The sequence below is a fragment of the Varroa destructor genome, unplaced genomic scaffold, assembly GCF_002443255.2.
Source record: "Varroa destructor unplaced genomic scaffold, Vdes_3.0 BEIS01000006.1, whole genome shotgun sequence".
Taxonomy (NCBI): domain Eukaryota; kingdom Metazoa; phylum Arthropoda; class Arachnida; order Mesostigmata; family Varroidae; genus Varroa; species Varroa destructor.
The window spans coordinates 19,283,298-19,298,671 of NW_019211459.1; the positions used below are offsets into that span (position 1 = coordinate 19,283,298).

The window sequence follows — 15,374 nt, forward strand, 5'->3', positions numbered from 1 at the left end:
GGGTATCTTACAAAGTCGAACACTTTACAAGGAGAAAATCTGTGATATGCCCTGCAAACGGCAAATATACCTAGTTAATCGTTAACTTTAAATCATATAGTATATATGAAAGGAAATACCGAAATAAGGTCCGTGGCAGTGATCTAAATTCTCATGGTTTCATTATTTAGATAGATACAAGGTTAATCAAATTGCTTGACAGGCCCTCGATTATAAATGTAACGGCTCAGTGATTCAAACTCTACAACATATGAAACGACTAGTCAGATATTACGTTCTCATAATTCATCATTTCAGTTCTGCCCCCCTATGCTACACTCCGTGATGAGCTCAAATTGCCCCTTGTGATTCAATTGGGTTCAATTTGTAAAGAATTTATACTGATATAGTAAGAAAGTCATAGATGATACATTCTTGTAACATAAAAGGAGAGTGTGTAGCCACCAGTTACTCACGTGGCTGAAATGATGAGCAAACCTTTGTATTCCGTCTGCTTCTTTAAAAGTAGATATTTACCGTTGACGTCATAGGTGATTCCACCGAGACGCGTTGCCAGTGCTTTTTCTGAGGGAAATGTGCGACTGCTTTGTACGGTATAATCGCTTAACAGAGAAACCACTGAGCTTGGACGATTTATATGCGCAGACTGTTTTCCCTGGCGAGTTCAAGAAGTAGGAACAAACTAAAAAATGTCTTCGGAGGTTCTGAAGTCCATCACATCATCTCGATGCACCATCGTAGACTACGCAACCAACTTCACTAGGGTAGGTGCATGGAACGGATGCGCACTATTTGATTAGATTTAGCCTCGATAAGAAAACGATGAAATATTTTACATGAGTTTTGCCACATTGTAAAGTATCATATAATTAGTAAATTTCTCCCGAACCTCATTCATCACCCGCGCAGTTTCGCCAGTGACGAAAAACAACTTTTTGGGGATCTTTTTTTTTTTTTTTTTAAATAGATGCTCCTCTGCGTGGGCCATAAGATAAGTAAAAAATCAACTTTCCTTTATTTGCAGCATTAAACTTTCGGCATTGAAAATCAGTCTTAGGATGTACTCCATCAAATGTTCTAACTAGCATAAGTTCGGACGAGACTGAACAAAACGCTTTGCACCGTTTTAATATTTTAGGAGAGACTGGTTTCGTTACCTGGCTATGTTTTCCATAAATAAAAATGTTCCTACGTTAAGACGACCAGCGCTCGCGTCCATCGGCTGAAGACTTGTTTACGAGGCACCAACGGAACGCTTGACACGAGTCTGTGTGAACTGCTAACTAATACAGGGTCGTTTTCTAACAATTATACGTTTGCTGTCGCCCAATATCCATTTGGACATTACTCGCCAACCTACTTAGCAATGAGAGAGCTCGTCGTGCAATATTGTGTACCTACTGAACTTTTTACCTTTGTTTGTACAATTCGATTGTATTTAGTTGAATGTTTCGAAGAAAAAAGCTGTCATTTATTTATTTTGTTTGACTCCGCACGCTTCCCGGTAGTAGGCAGTCCGGACACGATCTTTTATAAATTTGCGACATCGTCCATGTGGTGCTCGTTGCTTTATATCTTTGATTCTGCGGAGAGCGATACGAAGAAGAACGGCCTATAAAAGCTGCTCGATGTATAAAACAACGGAAAAAAGACATATTTAGTCTTTTTTTGTTGTTTTATTTAATGTAAAGTAAAATAAATAAGCTTATATTTGAAGTACAGTTAATTGCTTCCTGCACCGGCCGTAATGCAAACGCATCGTTTTTAGGTTGCGGAATATTTATGTGTTATATATTTTCTCCTGGAGGATGCTTTCTCTAAAGGATGAATACTACAATTTCTGCGTATCTCATATTGCTAGGTATAAACCTTTCGACTATCTCTGCTATAAAATTTTCAACATTAACTTTGTAAAAATATGGAGTGCATATAAGTTGGCAACTAAATTCATCGTAAATGTCTTGTTAGCTAAACACATGGGTACAAACCAATTTCGACGACGCCTTTTTCCATAGGCTTTATGGCGTTGACGACGTTCTTTCGACTAGAAACACTCGCTTTAGGGTTCTTAAGTTTAATGTTGGAAATGAAACAGGTAAAGTGCAGATAACAAGAAAGGAACCCGATTCGTAGAAGACCTTACTGGGAATGAAGAGAATTGGATTCCTATGACCAGTATCTTCCATAGACTACTCGATATGCACATACGGAACAAAGAAAAGGCTCAAAAGGCCAAAGGGGCCTAAGATGCTCCTGAGAAACCGACACGCGTAATAAAAAGGTAAAACAAGATAGGTGATATCCTTTTACAAGTAGGGCGATTTACTTGAACAGTAGAACTTTGTTCACATGCAGTAAGTGCAATCTCTGGATTATGTAAAATGGGCTGTAGCTTGCCCTGGAAAAAGCAAGGGCATTCTGCTTATAAAATACACATTCGGGAAATCAGTGTCCACCTGCTGTACACACAGATTAGGATATATATAAATGTTAGTGTGCAAGAAACTTCGTGGGTTTTTCCATGTTAGAACGGCAAACGCTACAGTAAGCATCCTGCCTGATGTACATGGGACGAGGGAGGGCGGATGGACGAAGGATTTTGATGTTACTTGCACAGTCAATAGAGCTATTCGATTCCTTCGCTTGGTACCTAACCTCCACAGACTTCGAAACAAGAAAAAAGCAATTATACAAAGGAAGGATCTGCTGCAGACTTCGCAAGCACCTGGAACAATCAGTATATCAGAGCGCCTTGCATTAGCCGAAACACTCCCGTTGAGAGTAAAAGAGAGGAAGCGACTATGGAGTAGTGGTTCTGGAAGCTCTTAAGAAACTGAGCATAAAGCTACTATCGAAGCGTAGCTGGCAGGCTAAATGGGCAGTTATGCGAACCGGAAGCCCAGGAACCGGAGTTCATGATCTAATTCCAAATATGGAGAAATGGTTCGAGCACCCCAAAAGGAGGTTGGCTTTTCCGTAACATAGATTGTTATGGGCCATGGGGATTTCTAATTTAGCCCACACAAGATCGCGAAACCCGACCTCACATGTCTCCCTCACAATAAAGAGACAGAGAATGACTCTGCCCACACATTGATAACCTGCCCCAGTTTCAAAGCTAAGAGGACAACAGAGAGGATATCTTTTCCTGCTCAAAATACCTTCTTAAGTTGGCTAAAATGAGATTAGCGGAGCCTGTGGATCTCATATACGCTACCATTAGGTACTTATAGCGCCCATAGTCAAAGAGGTCCTGAAGGAATAGTGTGCCTTTGACGGCAGCGAAACATGTGCTTCCCGAGGCTGCAGATGAAGCTGAATTTCGCGTTCACAGCCAATAGAACGTAACAAATCTGGTAAGGCGGAAAACCCAGAGGTACTCACGACATATTGATTCGTAGGCACTTCACACTTGCTTTGGCAATTCGTAGTACTATTCAATGATTCCGGGATGACAGAGAGTGAAATGCAAAAAAGAAGATGTGTTAATTTCGTATTGATACTAATTTCGCAGGAAGCAGGTCCAACCATTGGGGATAGGTCCGACACTACATCTGGTGTCCTTGTATCGTTCGGCCCCAGATGTTTTTATTAATGCATTTATTCCGCTTCTTTAAAAAACAACTTGTGGTGACTCTTTATTGCTAATTTTCTGTACAAACTAAACCAAGTGGTTTAGATATAATTCACTAAGCCATACAAATATCAATATTTATCTAAAAAAATGATACATTTATGTTAGGTCTGTTTCCTTTAGATCAGTGAAGCAATTAACTACAAATTATCGGCAAAATAGTAGCGGAATCCTAACAGCTGAGACGGCTTCTTCTTAAAAGAAATATATATATATATATATATATATGTATATACATTTAAAAAAAAAATTTTTTCCCCACGACCGCCAGGTACTTAATCATCAATTTCTTGCATGTGATTAATAATGCAGTATACAATGCAGACCACGAGTCGTTCTATCTTAGCATAGAAAATGACGTCGTCCACAATAACTTACCGCCAATCAACAATGGACAGCGTTAGAACGCATATGCTAAGCTATCTCTAAGTTCAACCCCCAAAATAAAGGAAATTTGGTATCATCTAAATTCGTATTCACATTCCGAAAATTCATTGGGCTCGAGGTCCGTAGCGCAATTTATAATAAAATTCGAAATTAATCCGAGACCTGTAACGCTGCTGTTGGACTGTTGGTACGTTATTTCTTAAATGTATCGTATTCATGAAGCGGTATTTCCAACAAAGAAAAAAGCTTTCAAATTTCTCATATAAGAAACAATGGCTCACCAAGTGTATCATCGTCAACCCAACATTTTCCAAAAGAAAGAAAAAGAAGGTCAACGAGGCTAACCAGAGCTTGGATTCAGCTAAGAAATCATAGTGCATCGCTGACTAGATATCATAATTTCACCTTCTAAAAATCACTATTAGAGTATCTAATTTGGGATTCTGAAATGGTCATAGAAGAACTACACCGACAGACTTGTTTGTAATGATTTTAGTTTATTAAACACGGTACCCACATTGTTCAACTTGACCATTTGTAATAAAGTTCCTTGGAAATCTCTCATCGTTCATCGCCAGCTATTGTCTTCCGGTTTGACTCTCGGACGCTGGTTAGGTACAATCGATTGATACGACAATTACCTAAATAACATTACGTTTTTCGTACTAGTAACGTATTCAGCGTTTTTTCGTGCAGCATTCTGCCCACTGTGGTATACTGCCCACAGAGGCATTTATCAATAGTGACTTTCGTTACAACCGTTTTTGGATGACAACTGATACAAATTAACAGTTGCTATTTTGAGGCCTGACCACAGTTTCGCATTGGCCTCAAGTTGAAGTTATCGACACGCTAAGCTTTATAGTAACAGTGCTTTAGCGTATCTATCCGTCTCTTTCTACGAATGCATTTTTTGTACGCTGACAATAAGTTGCCATTTTGGAAAGGTGTTACGGTTCGTACAAACGAACGTTAGCTCCGTTGCAGCTGTCGTGCATTTCTGTTGTGTGTATGAATAGGTGATCCGTGTCCTAATTTGGAATCTCGATTTTTTTTGTGCCTGTAGGAAACAGGCGAAGCATTGACATATAGCAAAGTTGTGCTTGGATGGTCCTGCAGGATAACTAGAGTTCTCCATTGAGCGAGTCGGCCGCCCACGCGTCAAGCCGATGCCATTGGTGTTTCTATAACATGACGTATAATATGAAGCTAACTAGATTTTTTCTGTATCCCAAAGGTAAACCAGATCTTTGGAAGGATCGACTGAAGGTGGCTAAATCAATTATTTAGCGTATCACGCGCAATGCTGTCTCGTTGAGTTCTCTGGGCGGAAAACAGATGATCTTCGGACAAATGCCTAGGCACAATTCGGGTATACACAACGGGAAGAGGTCCACAATATCAAGTGTAGTTATTATTGTTTTGTTTTTGTTGCTATTCAACTGCTATAGTAATAAGATGTTCGGCGACATAATAATAATAAGACGATCGGCGTTGTACAACGTCGTAATTACTGTATATGCAGTCGTATTTGCTTCATTGTTTTCAACGGTTGTCATAAACGGCCACCAATAGTCCTTATATTGTTATTTTCATCCTATCAAGCTCAATAATCATCATCATCATTATTCATGGCTGTGGTAAATAAATGTAGGGCATTTAATATTTTCACGTGCAGTATAGTTTCGCGGCGTGCATAGAATGTTCTGGCTTATCAGCGCCAATATAATAATAATTATCCGTATTACTAATATTATAATTTATCGTATCATTGAGAAGCGTTTAATATTATTAGTGCTATTACGCTTTTATTGATCGTTACTATAATAATCTTATACTTACAACGCACCACATGTTCCATATATATGTGTATATAAACATTGAATAGCATTTAATATTCATTAATTGCAAATTGATGGATAGTTTGATCGCTTATGGCGCAAGGCTTTCTTAAGTGGCGGAGGCCATTTAGAGAATAGCGCTCGCGAAGGCTGATTTCCTAAATGCTGCTCGACCGATTAACGAAGGAAGCTAGGTAACAAAGGCATATATCTTCCCATTTCAGAATTTCGTCATACCTGTTTTTCGACAGACCGGGATTATAACCGTACTCTGTTTTCTTCTTATACATACACACGTCTAGAAGTCAATTCTTTCTAAAAGACCCCGAGTTCGTCCCTCCTGAACCCTCCAACGAAGCTTTATACTGCAACGGCTTAACGTTTCCGCGAGTATAGTGACAAAACACCGCAGGCGACGGGTGGAAACCGTTGGGAGCTTTAGAAGACGCTGCGTATTCCATTTTTTTTACCTTCTCTTTTTATTTTTCTAGCATATCGATCGTTTAATCTAAACTATAGATCCTTTATGTGGTAGCGGCGAAGCTGTATTGCCAAAAATGTGCCGCTAACGATGCGCACTCGATATTAAATTCGCCCACATGAACTTAAAATAAGTTCAGTCTCCATAAGGTTCATGAGCGTTTGATTTATGCCAGGTTTTGATCTTCAGCCCCTTTAAAGTCTGAGCCTACTGCGAGCCTTAATACACGAAAGGACGCAGAGGGGATGTTGTCTAACAATCATCGATACTCGCATAGCGAAAAAACGACGAAATTTATCAACCGGTAGACGTATCATATCTTGCTCAAAGCGTACCCGAAGGGTTAATTCACCTTTTCCATCATCTTAGAAAATCCCAGCTTCAAGTCTTTACACAACTGTAGCTTACGTGCTTGATTTGGACATAAAACATTTTTTCAACTTTGTTTGTTATTGCGGTCCTTAGCTTGCCTAGCGGCACGTTCACACACACACATCTATATATATATATATATATATATATATATATATATATATATATATATATATTGCCTCCATCTAAGCACGTTAAACAAAACATCGTAGCAAGCACTTATAAAGGGTCATTGTACACTATTATTACTAGGATCATCTTCGTTGACAATAACAACAATATTAGTATCCATCTATAAACGTATGTATATATCAGACAACCAAAGGCAAGTATTATTACCATTGTTATTAGTATCAACACTAGAACGGAGAACGCGTTTAGGTCAATCAACGAATAGCGTAATTATCTTAATATAGCAGCTCTCATATATCAATAAATTGATATATATATCAATACAATATTTAGTAAAAAGTAACGTATATTATATCAACATGCAGTGATTTTCCTATTCTATCGTTTCACTGATGCTTCCGTTCATTCTTGCTATTGTAGAATTGCTGCCGGTAGAAAAACTACTGTTTGTGCGTCGTCGAGTGAGACGACTCGCTCGAGTGATATGTATACGCGCTATAAGTTTCCGAGCCGGCTGAAATACGAAGACAAAATGTATAACATTTCAATAGATAGAAACGTGCACGTGCATAAACAGAAAAAATCACTTATTCGTTGTGACCATCCGTATGGACAATTATTAGGATCCTGCTAGTTTTACCCTTCATGCCTATCCACTTGCACAGCTTTGTGTGACAGAAAATCGAACAATTTCAATATGGCTTCAGCTGTTTGTATTGTGTATATATATATATATATATATATATATATATACACAATACAAACAGCTGAAGCCATATTGATATATATATATATATATATATATACATATATATATACGTATTTATTTTGCTACTCACCGTATACTAGTCCTTGTTGAACCTGTTGTACACTAGGACTCGGGCTACTCTGGATCACCTGATCGCCATCCAGCTGAGAGCTAGTTTCCGCGGTGGCCAATCGCTGAATGGTGTTATCATACTTGGCTTTACGCAACTGGGCCAACTTTTCACGGGCCTCTTCCAACTCTCGTTCCTTACGCAGGATTTCTTCCCTAGCGACAATCTCCTGCGCAATGCCGCCCACCATTCTTCTGCTCGAGAAAACACAAAAGACACATCAGCTACATTTAGTGCCTACACGTTGGCCATTGCACCGCCAACGATAAACCGAACAGCTAGGACATGGTTATCAGTACCCTACGGATAGCGGACTTCTAAAGCGTGGACATTCAAGCAACGTGAACGATTCTGGCTAAAGATAAAAGTACGATTACAGTAGCTCAACATTTACTTATTGATAACAAGCTGAAACTCCTGGGTTTGTTCGATGTGCTGTCGTGCGGCTCGAACTAAGCTTTCGGTGGCCTGCTTAACAGCATTACCGGCGGCCTGGAGACGCTTCATCGTTGGAGAATCAGGTGACGACTTCACTTTGCATGCGACCAGAAGCTGCGCTGTTGAGCTTGCCACTGTAAATGCGTTCGAAGAAAAACATGAGCATACTATATGGATCAAATAAGGCTCGGTAGCAGTTTTTAAGTCGTCTTAAATTGCAGCGTGGAATTAGCTACCGTAGACAGAGTGGGGAGGATACGAATTCTTCCAAGAATCACATCCAGTCTTATTTGATATTGTTCTTTTTACGCTTTAAGCTAACATACCAATCGGCAGTGAATAACCTGTATTGCTTACCCTGTTTAGCCGATGAAATCAGTTTTTCTTCGGAGGCCTCGCCGTGAACGAGACCATTAGCTGCCTCCACAAGTGAGTGAGTCGCAGCCGCCACGAGTCGTGCTGCTGACACAAGTCCTTCCGACCACTGACCATCCTCAGAATGATACCTTGGCTGACCGCTAACCATACCGGCCGCCACCAGATCGCATTGAGCCATCGCAGCGGCCTTAATTAGCGCTGCGGTAGCCGCGGTAATCGATTTGGCAGCTTCCAAGATCAGTGCATCGAAGTTGAGGTTCTCGTCGGCAACCTGTTGATTAGCAACGGCAATAAAAAAGTAGTACTACAGGCCAGCATCATCTGGCACAACCATTTTCTAACAGATAAATTCTTGAAGCAGTATGTTGCGGTGCAGATCAGCGCTATTTACACTTATACTGACAATGTCTATACATTTACACATATGTAAAAAAACTCTGTCTATTATATATATATATATATATATAGGACTTCGTATTTTAATTTTAGTTTTCAAAAGTCTATACGACTAGACATAAAATTGTACGCCATATTAACAAAGCTTAGCATAATATTCACATTGTTTCATTGTCAAAACAGTAACAAAACGCCAACGACTGCAAAAAAAATACTGAGTACCCGTAAAATGCTTTAGGCAAAAATACAAATACCCTGTTAGATTTTTATTATTATTATTATGCATAGAAATATTGCGCCACCTACTGGGCAGTATCATAATGAATCGTAATTTCAATGACTCTGTTCCATTCGACGGAATTGCATCGAACTCGATTTGTCATTAATACAGTAGTTCCGCAGTCATCGAGTCAAAAACACTTCTTTTTCGATGTTGTTCGCGCGTACAGAGCCACCACCTTTTCGAAGTACGCTTGTGCGCCGCAAAGCCGCGTTTGCATCCCTGTCTTTGCCGATCACACGCATTTATCGTATCCTAACAAAAACGTCGTTGTTCTATTAACGAGTAAATGTTGCCAACGGATTTGTTTCATTCAACGAGTACACGACGCATCGAATACACTAACAAGAGGCAAAGATTGCCCCTTTTAACGAACACAAGCTATAGCTTCAAATCACCACTACAAGCTTAACAATATAATATAGTACGTTTCTTAGTTTCCCGCATAACATCGACTTTCAAAGCTTATGTCGTTCAGTAGTATTTCATACGATCGTCTAACTGCCCGTGATGGTCACCTCGCTACCTATCTATCTGTGGGCATTAGAACCGTACGAAACTCTGCCGGCCAGTTATTCCGACATTACCCAGCCATCCGTGACTATCAGGCGGACAAACGGCTCACGGTAGTTAATTAGTCGAAGCTTTCGCTTTCGTTCACATTGCCGCAGCTGTCGACGACATAGGCAATGGATGGTGGTACGGGTACGCAATGCTGCCCTGTGGCGCTACTGCCTTACCTATATCCATAGCGACTTCAGGAAAGTAACGCCTATTGGCTAACCGAAAGCGGTAATGCTTACGTGAATGTTAGCGCATTCAGAGCTGTGGCACAAGAAAGGAGAAAGGATTTAACAAAAAGGCTCGAACGTAAACAGATTCAAACATGCGCAAGTAGATTGTACACGCACAAGGCCGCACACACGAAATAGGGATATCTCGAGAAGATGGCCGCGTCATATCGTTCTGTCCTCTTTAATTCCAATTGTCTGTCCAATTTAATTATAACTGAACAATTTTCATTTGACTAACAAACATTTCTTGCTTCTTAGATCTTGGCAAAAATAAAAACACATCTAGAACAACGTAACAATTGTTCGTTGGAGCAGCTTCGATATTAGGCAAACAATTAAGTGAACAAAAGGACTGGTAAGCCAATGAGCCTTCGATTTCGCAGGTGCCGACGCATATCAGGGAGTCATCTTCAAAGAAAAAGCGAAGACGGCCACGCGTCTGCAATAGACTGCCCACTTTATTTGTAGTTCGACTTCAGTGGACGGCAATATGTATTTGGACTTTTCGGTCGTGAAAACGTTTGACATTGGATCAGTCAGCCAGGAGGATCATTGAAAAGATGCAGATAAGTGTTTGCCTAAGGCAGGAAGTAGCGGTTTTGATTTTCTACGATGCATGGAACGTTTCAATGATGATATCGGCCTCGAAATGACATTAATATATATATAATACGTATAATACGATCGTGATTACAATTTATATATAATTGTAGAGACTACAATTATATATTTATATAAATATTAGATAGCGTTTAAGTTAGACTATACAAAAGGTAATTTCACATTTTGTCCAGTCTAGTTCATCTGTACCTTAACAGTAATTTCCCTTGGTTTCAGGTTAGCAAGCTTCTTGGCAGCCGCGTCAATGCTAGCGGCAGCCCCGAGCAGTTCGGTTCCCGCAATGACAGTCGGGTCTTCGGGGTCCAGATCATGACCCTTGAGAGCTTCACTTGCAGACACCATCTCACCCACCGCCATAGCAATGGCCCTTGAGCCCTCCTCTAATCGTTGCCTGCCTTCACCAGACGCTCCAGACCGTGCCTCTACAACTCGGAGCACTTCCTGAAGAAGTTCACGATAGCGGACGGCGCAGTCGCGCCCAGATTTAATTACTCGCATCTTTAGCTCGGAGTTTTCGGCTAATAGCGAAGCAGACTGAAATAAACGATGAATTAACACATTAACGATCGAAAGACGACTCGTTGAAAAACATTACGTAGCCTCTAAGCGGACGCATGTATCTTCGGTTGTTTCTCTTTTCGGATAGTACGTAGTAATCTACACATATTCGTACGTTGGCATAACATCTAAGCATAGTGACTTTTAACCCACCTTGCACATTTGAAGCATATCGGCAATTGCCTTACGGCCCATATTAGCTGTAACTATCGCATCCTCCTGCTTGCAAGAGGTCCCGGCAACTACTGCCTTAGCAGTAGCTTGGGTGACTGGCTTCGTGGAACGCACCAGTTCTTCCGGTGTGACCTGTCGAAGTCCTGTCGTGTCAGCGCTGTCAAAACCGCGTATTTCCTGGTAAATGGCCTCGATTGTAGCTTCAAGAGCACGAGTTCCACGTGAGTTTTCGTCTTCGACAGCTCGGACAGTTTTCAGTAAAGAGGCCACGTTTGTAACCATTGCCTAGTGAATAGATACGGATCATATACATATACACATACACACCACAGGAAAAAGCGCGCAGGACCGAATCGAACCGACGGTTAGTGTTCGATACCTCGCACTAGAGCTTCCGAATTAACAAAGTAAACAAATTGATGAATCTATAGCTATATGTAATAAGCAACGCGTCACCATTGAGCAAAAGGGCTGACAGGCAGAAAATGGTATCATAGCAAAGTGCATACAAACTTACGAAAGATCTAAACAACTACTGCAAGCGCTGCTATTATTCATGATCAGTAACTAATTGTGGTCAACACGAGTTGAAAACTCCATTCTACATTTCGTCGAAGGTGGCGAAGGTGATAGATTGCAACATTTTATTTCGAAACAGAATTATCTAAGCATCTTAGGAGCAAAAAGAGCTCGGCATGTCAGTGACTTTGTCGTCGTAATAAGTCCTGCTTTCCAGTGACCGAGCTCTGTTCAAATGTTATCAATACTTCCAGAGACGTACATAATTCGATAGGGACGGTGCAACACAAAATGAGAATGGATCCTCCAGGGTGAAAGTGATCAAGTGTTGTTCAAAAGTAACAATAATTATTATTACCTGAGCAGAGTCCTTAAGATTAAGCATGGACGGGTCGTTAATGCTTTTGCCAGAGGCAACCTTTGTCGCCTGAATGAGGTCGCCCAGAGCCAAGGCTACGTCCTTCACTGCGTTGATGAGCATAACCTAAAAGAGATGCCATTTGATATTCGACATCAGAAACTGAGCTAGGCGCAGGACAAGTTCGCGGTATGCTAACGAAAAAAAAGCTCTTCATTTCAAACCATCCATTAAGTATCACTACCATTGCGGATGGAATGACAATGCTGTGCCACACAAAAGGACCGATGCGAAAATAAATGCCCCTTCGAAACTTTGGAATAGTAGGTGGTGCGTCACGGGCCGAATGAGCTCCACGGGCGGAAAATCGACGAAAGAGCATCACATAGTAAACCAAGCCGTAATCAAAACAGCGACAGATCTCAAGCTCATCTCTGAGGCGTTCTGTTGATTAACGTCTTCCTCATTGGGTTATTTGAGATAACACACCATCGTTAGTCTGGCAATCAAGCACACACGAAATGGGAAGATATGAAGCCATAGAATTTACCGAAAAGTCACAACGCACAGCTGTTAGCTAAGGCAGTCTTTACTATTCATTCAAGATCATGAAGTAAATATAAATGCTATGGCTCATTCTGCATCAGAGATAGCAAAGCCAACTACAGAAAACAGAAATGTGTACTTCTGTCTTCTGCGATTGGTCAACCTCTGTATTTCAAACGAGACCAATTACACCAAAATCGGTTAACCAAAAGTTTCAAATGATTATATTATGTATCCACAAAACTATCTGATATGATCCGAATAGCTAGCTATTGATATACGCTACAACTAAACAAACCTTTCTAAATAAGAGATCACTTTCAACGAATATCATCTCGGATAGCTTTCTTCTATAATATGTAAACCTGATAAGCATAGGCGTCATCGGTCACGCAGTTAAACAGCGTTTACCTACCTGCGCCTCCTGATTGTGAGGTCCTAGTGAAGCGGCACCCTGTTTTACGACATCTGCTAGCTGGACAATTGTCTGCACAGCGTCCTGGGCGGCTGTTGCCAATTGTTCCTGACTGGATGCGGCACCGGCCACCAAAGCCTTCGTATCATCAACCAGGGCTTTAGCCGTTTTGAGAATGCTCTCCCGATGATAGCCAAACTTATCATTGTCGCGTTCAGCGTTTAGCGATCCGGCTGTAGCGAACATAATTGTCGTATCAAGATCTCCGATAATGCCGCTCACGGTAGACGCAGCGTTGATACACGCCTGCGTACCTCTTGAGCCCGCCTTTAATGCTGCCAGAATGTGCGACACTCGTTCCACGGTCTGTTTCGAAGTCTCGGTCAGCTCACGGTGGCAGGCAGCGTCACCCTGATTGGCCTGTGCTGAACCACAGGCACGGCAAAGCTTCACGCAGGCCTTACCTAACTCGTGCACGCCCATACGAATGCGGTACGCCAACTGAAGGATTCGAGAAAAAGGTTTGAAGGAAGACCTACATCAATCAGTAGTTTTTTTTGTAGCGTGGAATACGAGTGCAAGTTGCAAGTCCAAGCTGTGCGTCTATCTTCTACACTGAAGTAGTTTCTTAGTATAAAAAAAAAAAAAAAAAAAAAAAAGTATGAAATAGGAAACGCAGCTTCATGCACATACTACATACTGTAAAATCCGTTCGAGGTTCGAGCTGCTGCGCATTCTACTAGGGCACCTTGATTAGGGAATCTTCGATTGGAAGAGAGCAGAATTGTGTGATCATAAAAAACATATTGACGTGAATAATTAAGACTATAGTAATAGTAAAGTGTCAAGCCAATTGTGCAATAGTGATTATTCCGGACAATAAAAGTTTTCCATAAAAAGACATAATTACTCACTTGCTCCTGAAAAGCCCAGCAAACACAGAAGATCGCCATTAATGATGTAACTACAAGATGTTATAATAGTAGATCTTTATTCAACCATATATTAGCATATAGACAAACATTAGCCTCGCCCAAGCCCTTCGGCGTTGCGTATATTTCCATAGAGAAGGTTTCGTCTAAAAATGCTAGTTAAGGATGCGTACAAAACGTGTTTGATAATTGGCTATCCGATAATTGATTATAGAAAAAGTCAGCAGTATATGAATCCTTACCTCACTATTGGACGTTACAGAAATTGCAGTGCGGCTGGTAGCCACCAACGTAGCGTAGTGATGGCTGAGTTCCGTCGCCAGATAGGACAGCTGACGAAGATCGCTCAACGACTTATGAACCATATCGCCGGCAATTCGGGCTATCTCTTTGGCATTGCGATCCATTTCGGTCTGGACGTCAGCGAACGAGCTCTCCTGCTGTGTAATCACGACTGGTTGATCGAGTTGGGCAATAGCGTTGTTGATCGATTCCAATACCCCACTCACAAAGCCGGCCTCGGCCGCGGAACGTTGCAATGTTTGTACAAGGTCGTTCTACCACAGAAACAAGAGGTTCCACTTAGAAAACTGAGCACAGTGTTATTCGACATACGAAATAGTCATAGCTACGTCTGACGCTTCACTGTAACCTTTCCCCACGAGCGATCAGCGACACGAACACAACAATAATCAAAAGAGTAACTGTTGTTGCATCGCTACCTCATTCGGTAGTATTCAACTTACCACAGCGTCACGGGTAGCATCTGCTCCCTCATCGATGTCACGATGGAGCATGTCTGGAGCTTTAGGATTTCCTGCACCCTCCTTGGCAGTGTACAGAAACTGGATTGCAGCTTCACACACGGTTTTCGCTTGGTCAAGAAGCAGCATTTGTTGTTTGTGGCTCACGATACGGCCAGCAGCTTCAAGTGTATTCTGTACCAGTGAGTCAAAGTACGAGACGAGCTGCAGTACGCAGTGGCCAAGTTGTTCTGCCTGACACTTAGCTGCGACTCGCAGCGGTTCTAAGCTTTGCTGAATGGCCTGGCAAGCGTGCTCAATTTGTTCCTGGCTCGTACGCAAGTCAAGCTGTGGCGCGGGTAGCGAACCAGTTTGCCCGATTATGGCAATCGATGCCTGATCGAGCGTTCGGATGCTGGAATTCAGCTATTGAAAGTGACGAAATCAAGCTTAGAGGGTGGGTAAACTTTGTCAAGCAAATCTTGGTGGCCGCGCCC

General features: G+C 41.4%; 1 protein-coding gene and 1 long non-coding RNA gene across 4 annotated transcripts in view; one reads left to right on the forward strand and one right to left on the reverse strand.

Annotated features, from left to right (window-relative positions):
• The window catches only part of LOC111253151 (uncharacterized), a 65,979-nt gene extending 60,419 nt beyond the window's left edge, over nucleotides 1-5,560 (forward strand). Inside the window, exons 9-10 of the long non-coding RNA XR_015330636.1 lie at nucleotides 531-764; nucleotides 1,139-5,560. This is a non-coding gene — a long non-coding RNA (uncharacterized LOC111253151). The remainder of the gene's footprint in view (nucleotides 1-530; nucleotides 765-1,138) is intronic.
• rhea (Talin_middle and talin-RS domain-containing protein rhea) overlaps nucleotides 4,499-15,374 on the reverse strand; it is a 49,987-nt gene continuing 39,111 nt past the window's right edge. For 2 of the 3 annotated variants that reach the window (XM_086993656.1, XM_022809779.2), the window contains exons 15-24: nucleotides 14,881-15,303; nucleotides 14,377-14,691; nucleotides 13,203-13,703; nucleotides 12,242-12,367; nucleotides 11,344-11,649; nucleotides 10,822-11,166; nucleotides 8,521-8,812; nucleotides 8,120-8,297; nucleotides 7,687-7,919; nucleotides 4,499-7,361 (exon numbers count right to left, since the gene is read on the reverse strand). In XM_086993656.1, coding sequence (XP_086849782.1) covers nucleotides 7,288-7,361; nucleotides 7,687-7,919; nucleotides 8,120-8,297; nucleotides 8,521-8,812; nucleotides 10,822-11,166; nucleotides 11,344-11,649; nucleotides 12,242-12,367; nucleotides 13,203-13,703; nucleotides 14,377-14,691; nucleotides 14,881-15,303 — 2,793 coding nt within the window. In that variant the 3' untranslated portion in view covers nucleotides 4,499-7,287. The remainder of the gene's footprint in view (nucleotides 7,362-7,686; nucleotides 7,920-8,119; nucleotides 8,298-8,520; nucleotides 8,813-10,821; nucleotides 11,167-11,343; nucleotides 11,650-12,241; nucleotides 12,368-13,202; nucleotides 13,704-14,376; nucleotides 14,692-14,880; nucleotides 15,304-15,374) is intronic. The other variant, XM_086993657.1, reaches the window with a different exon arrangement.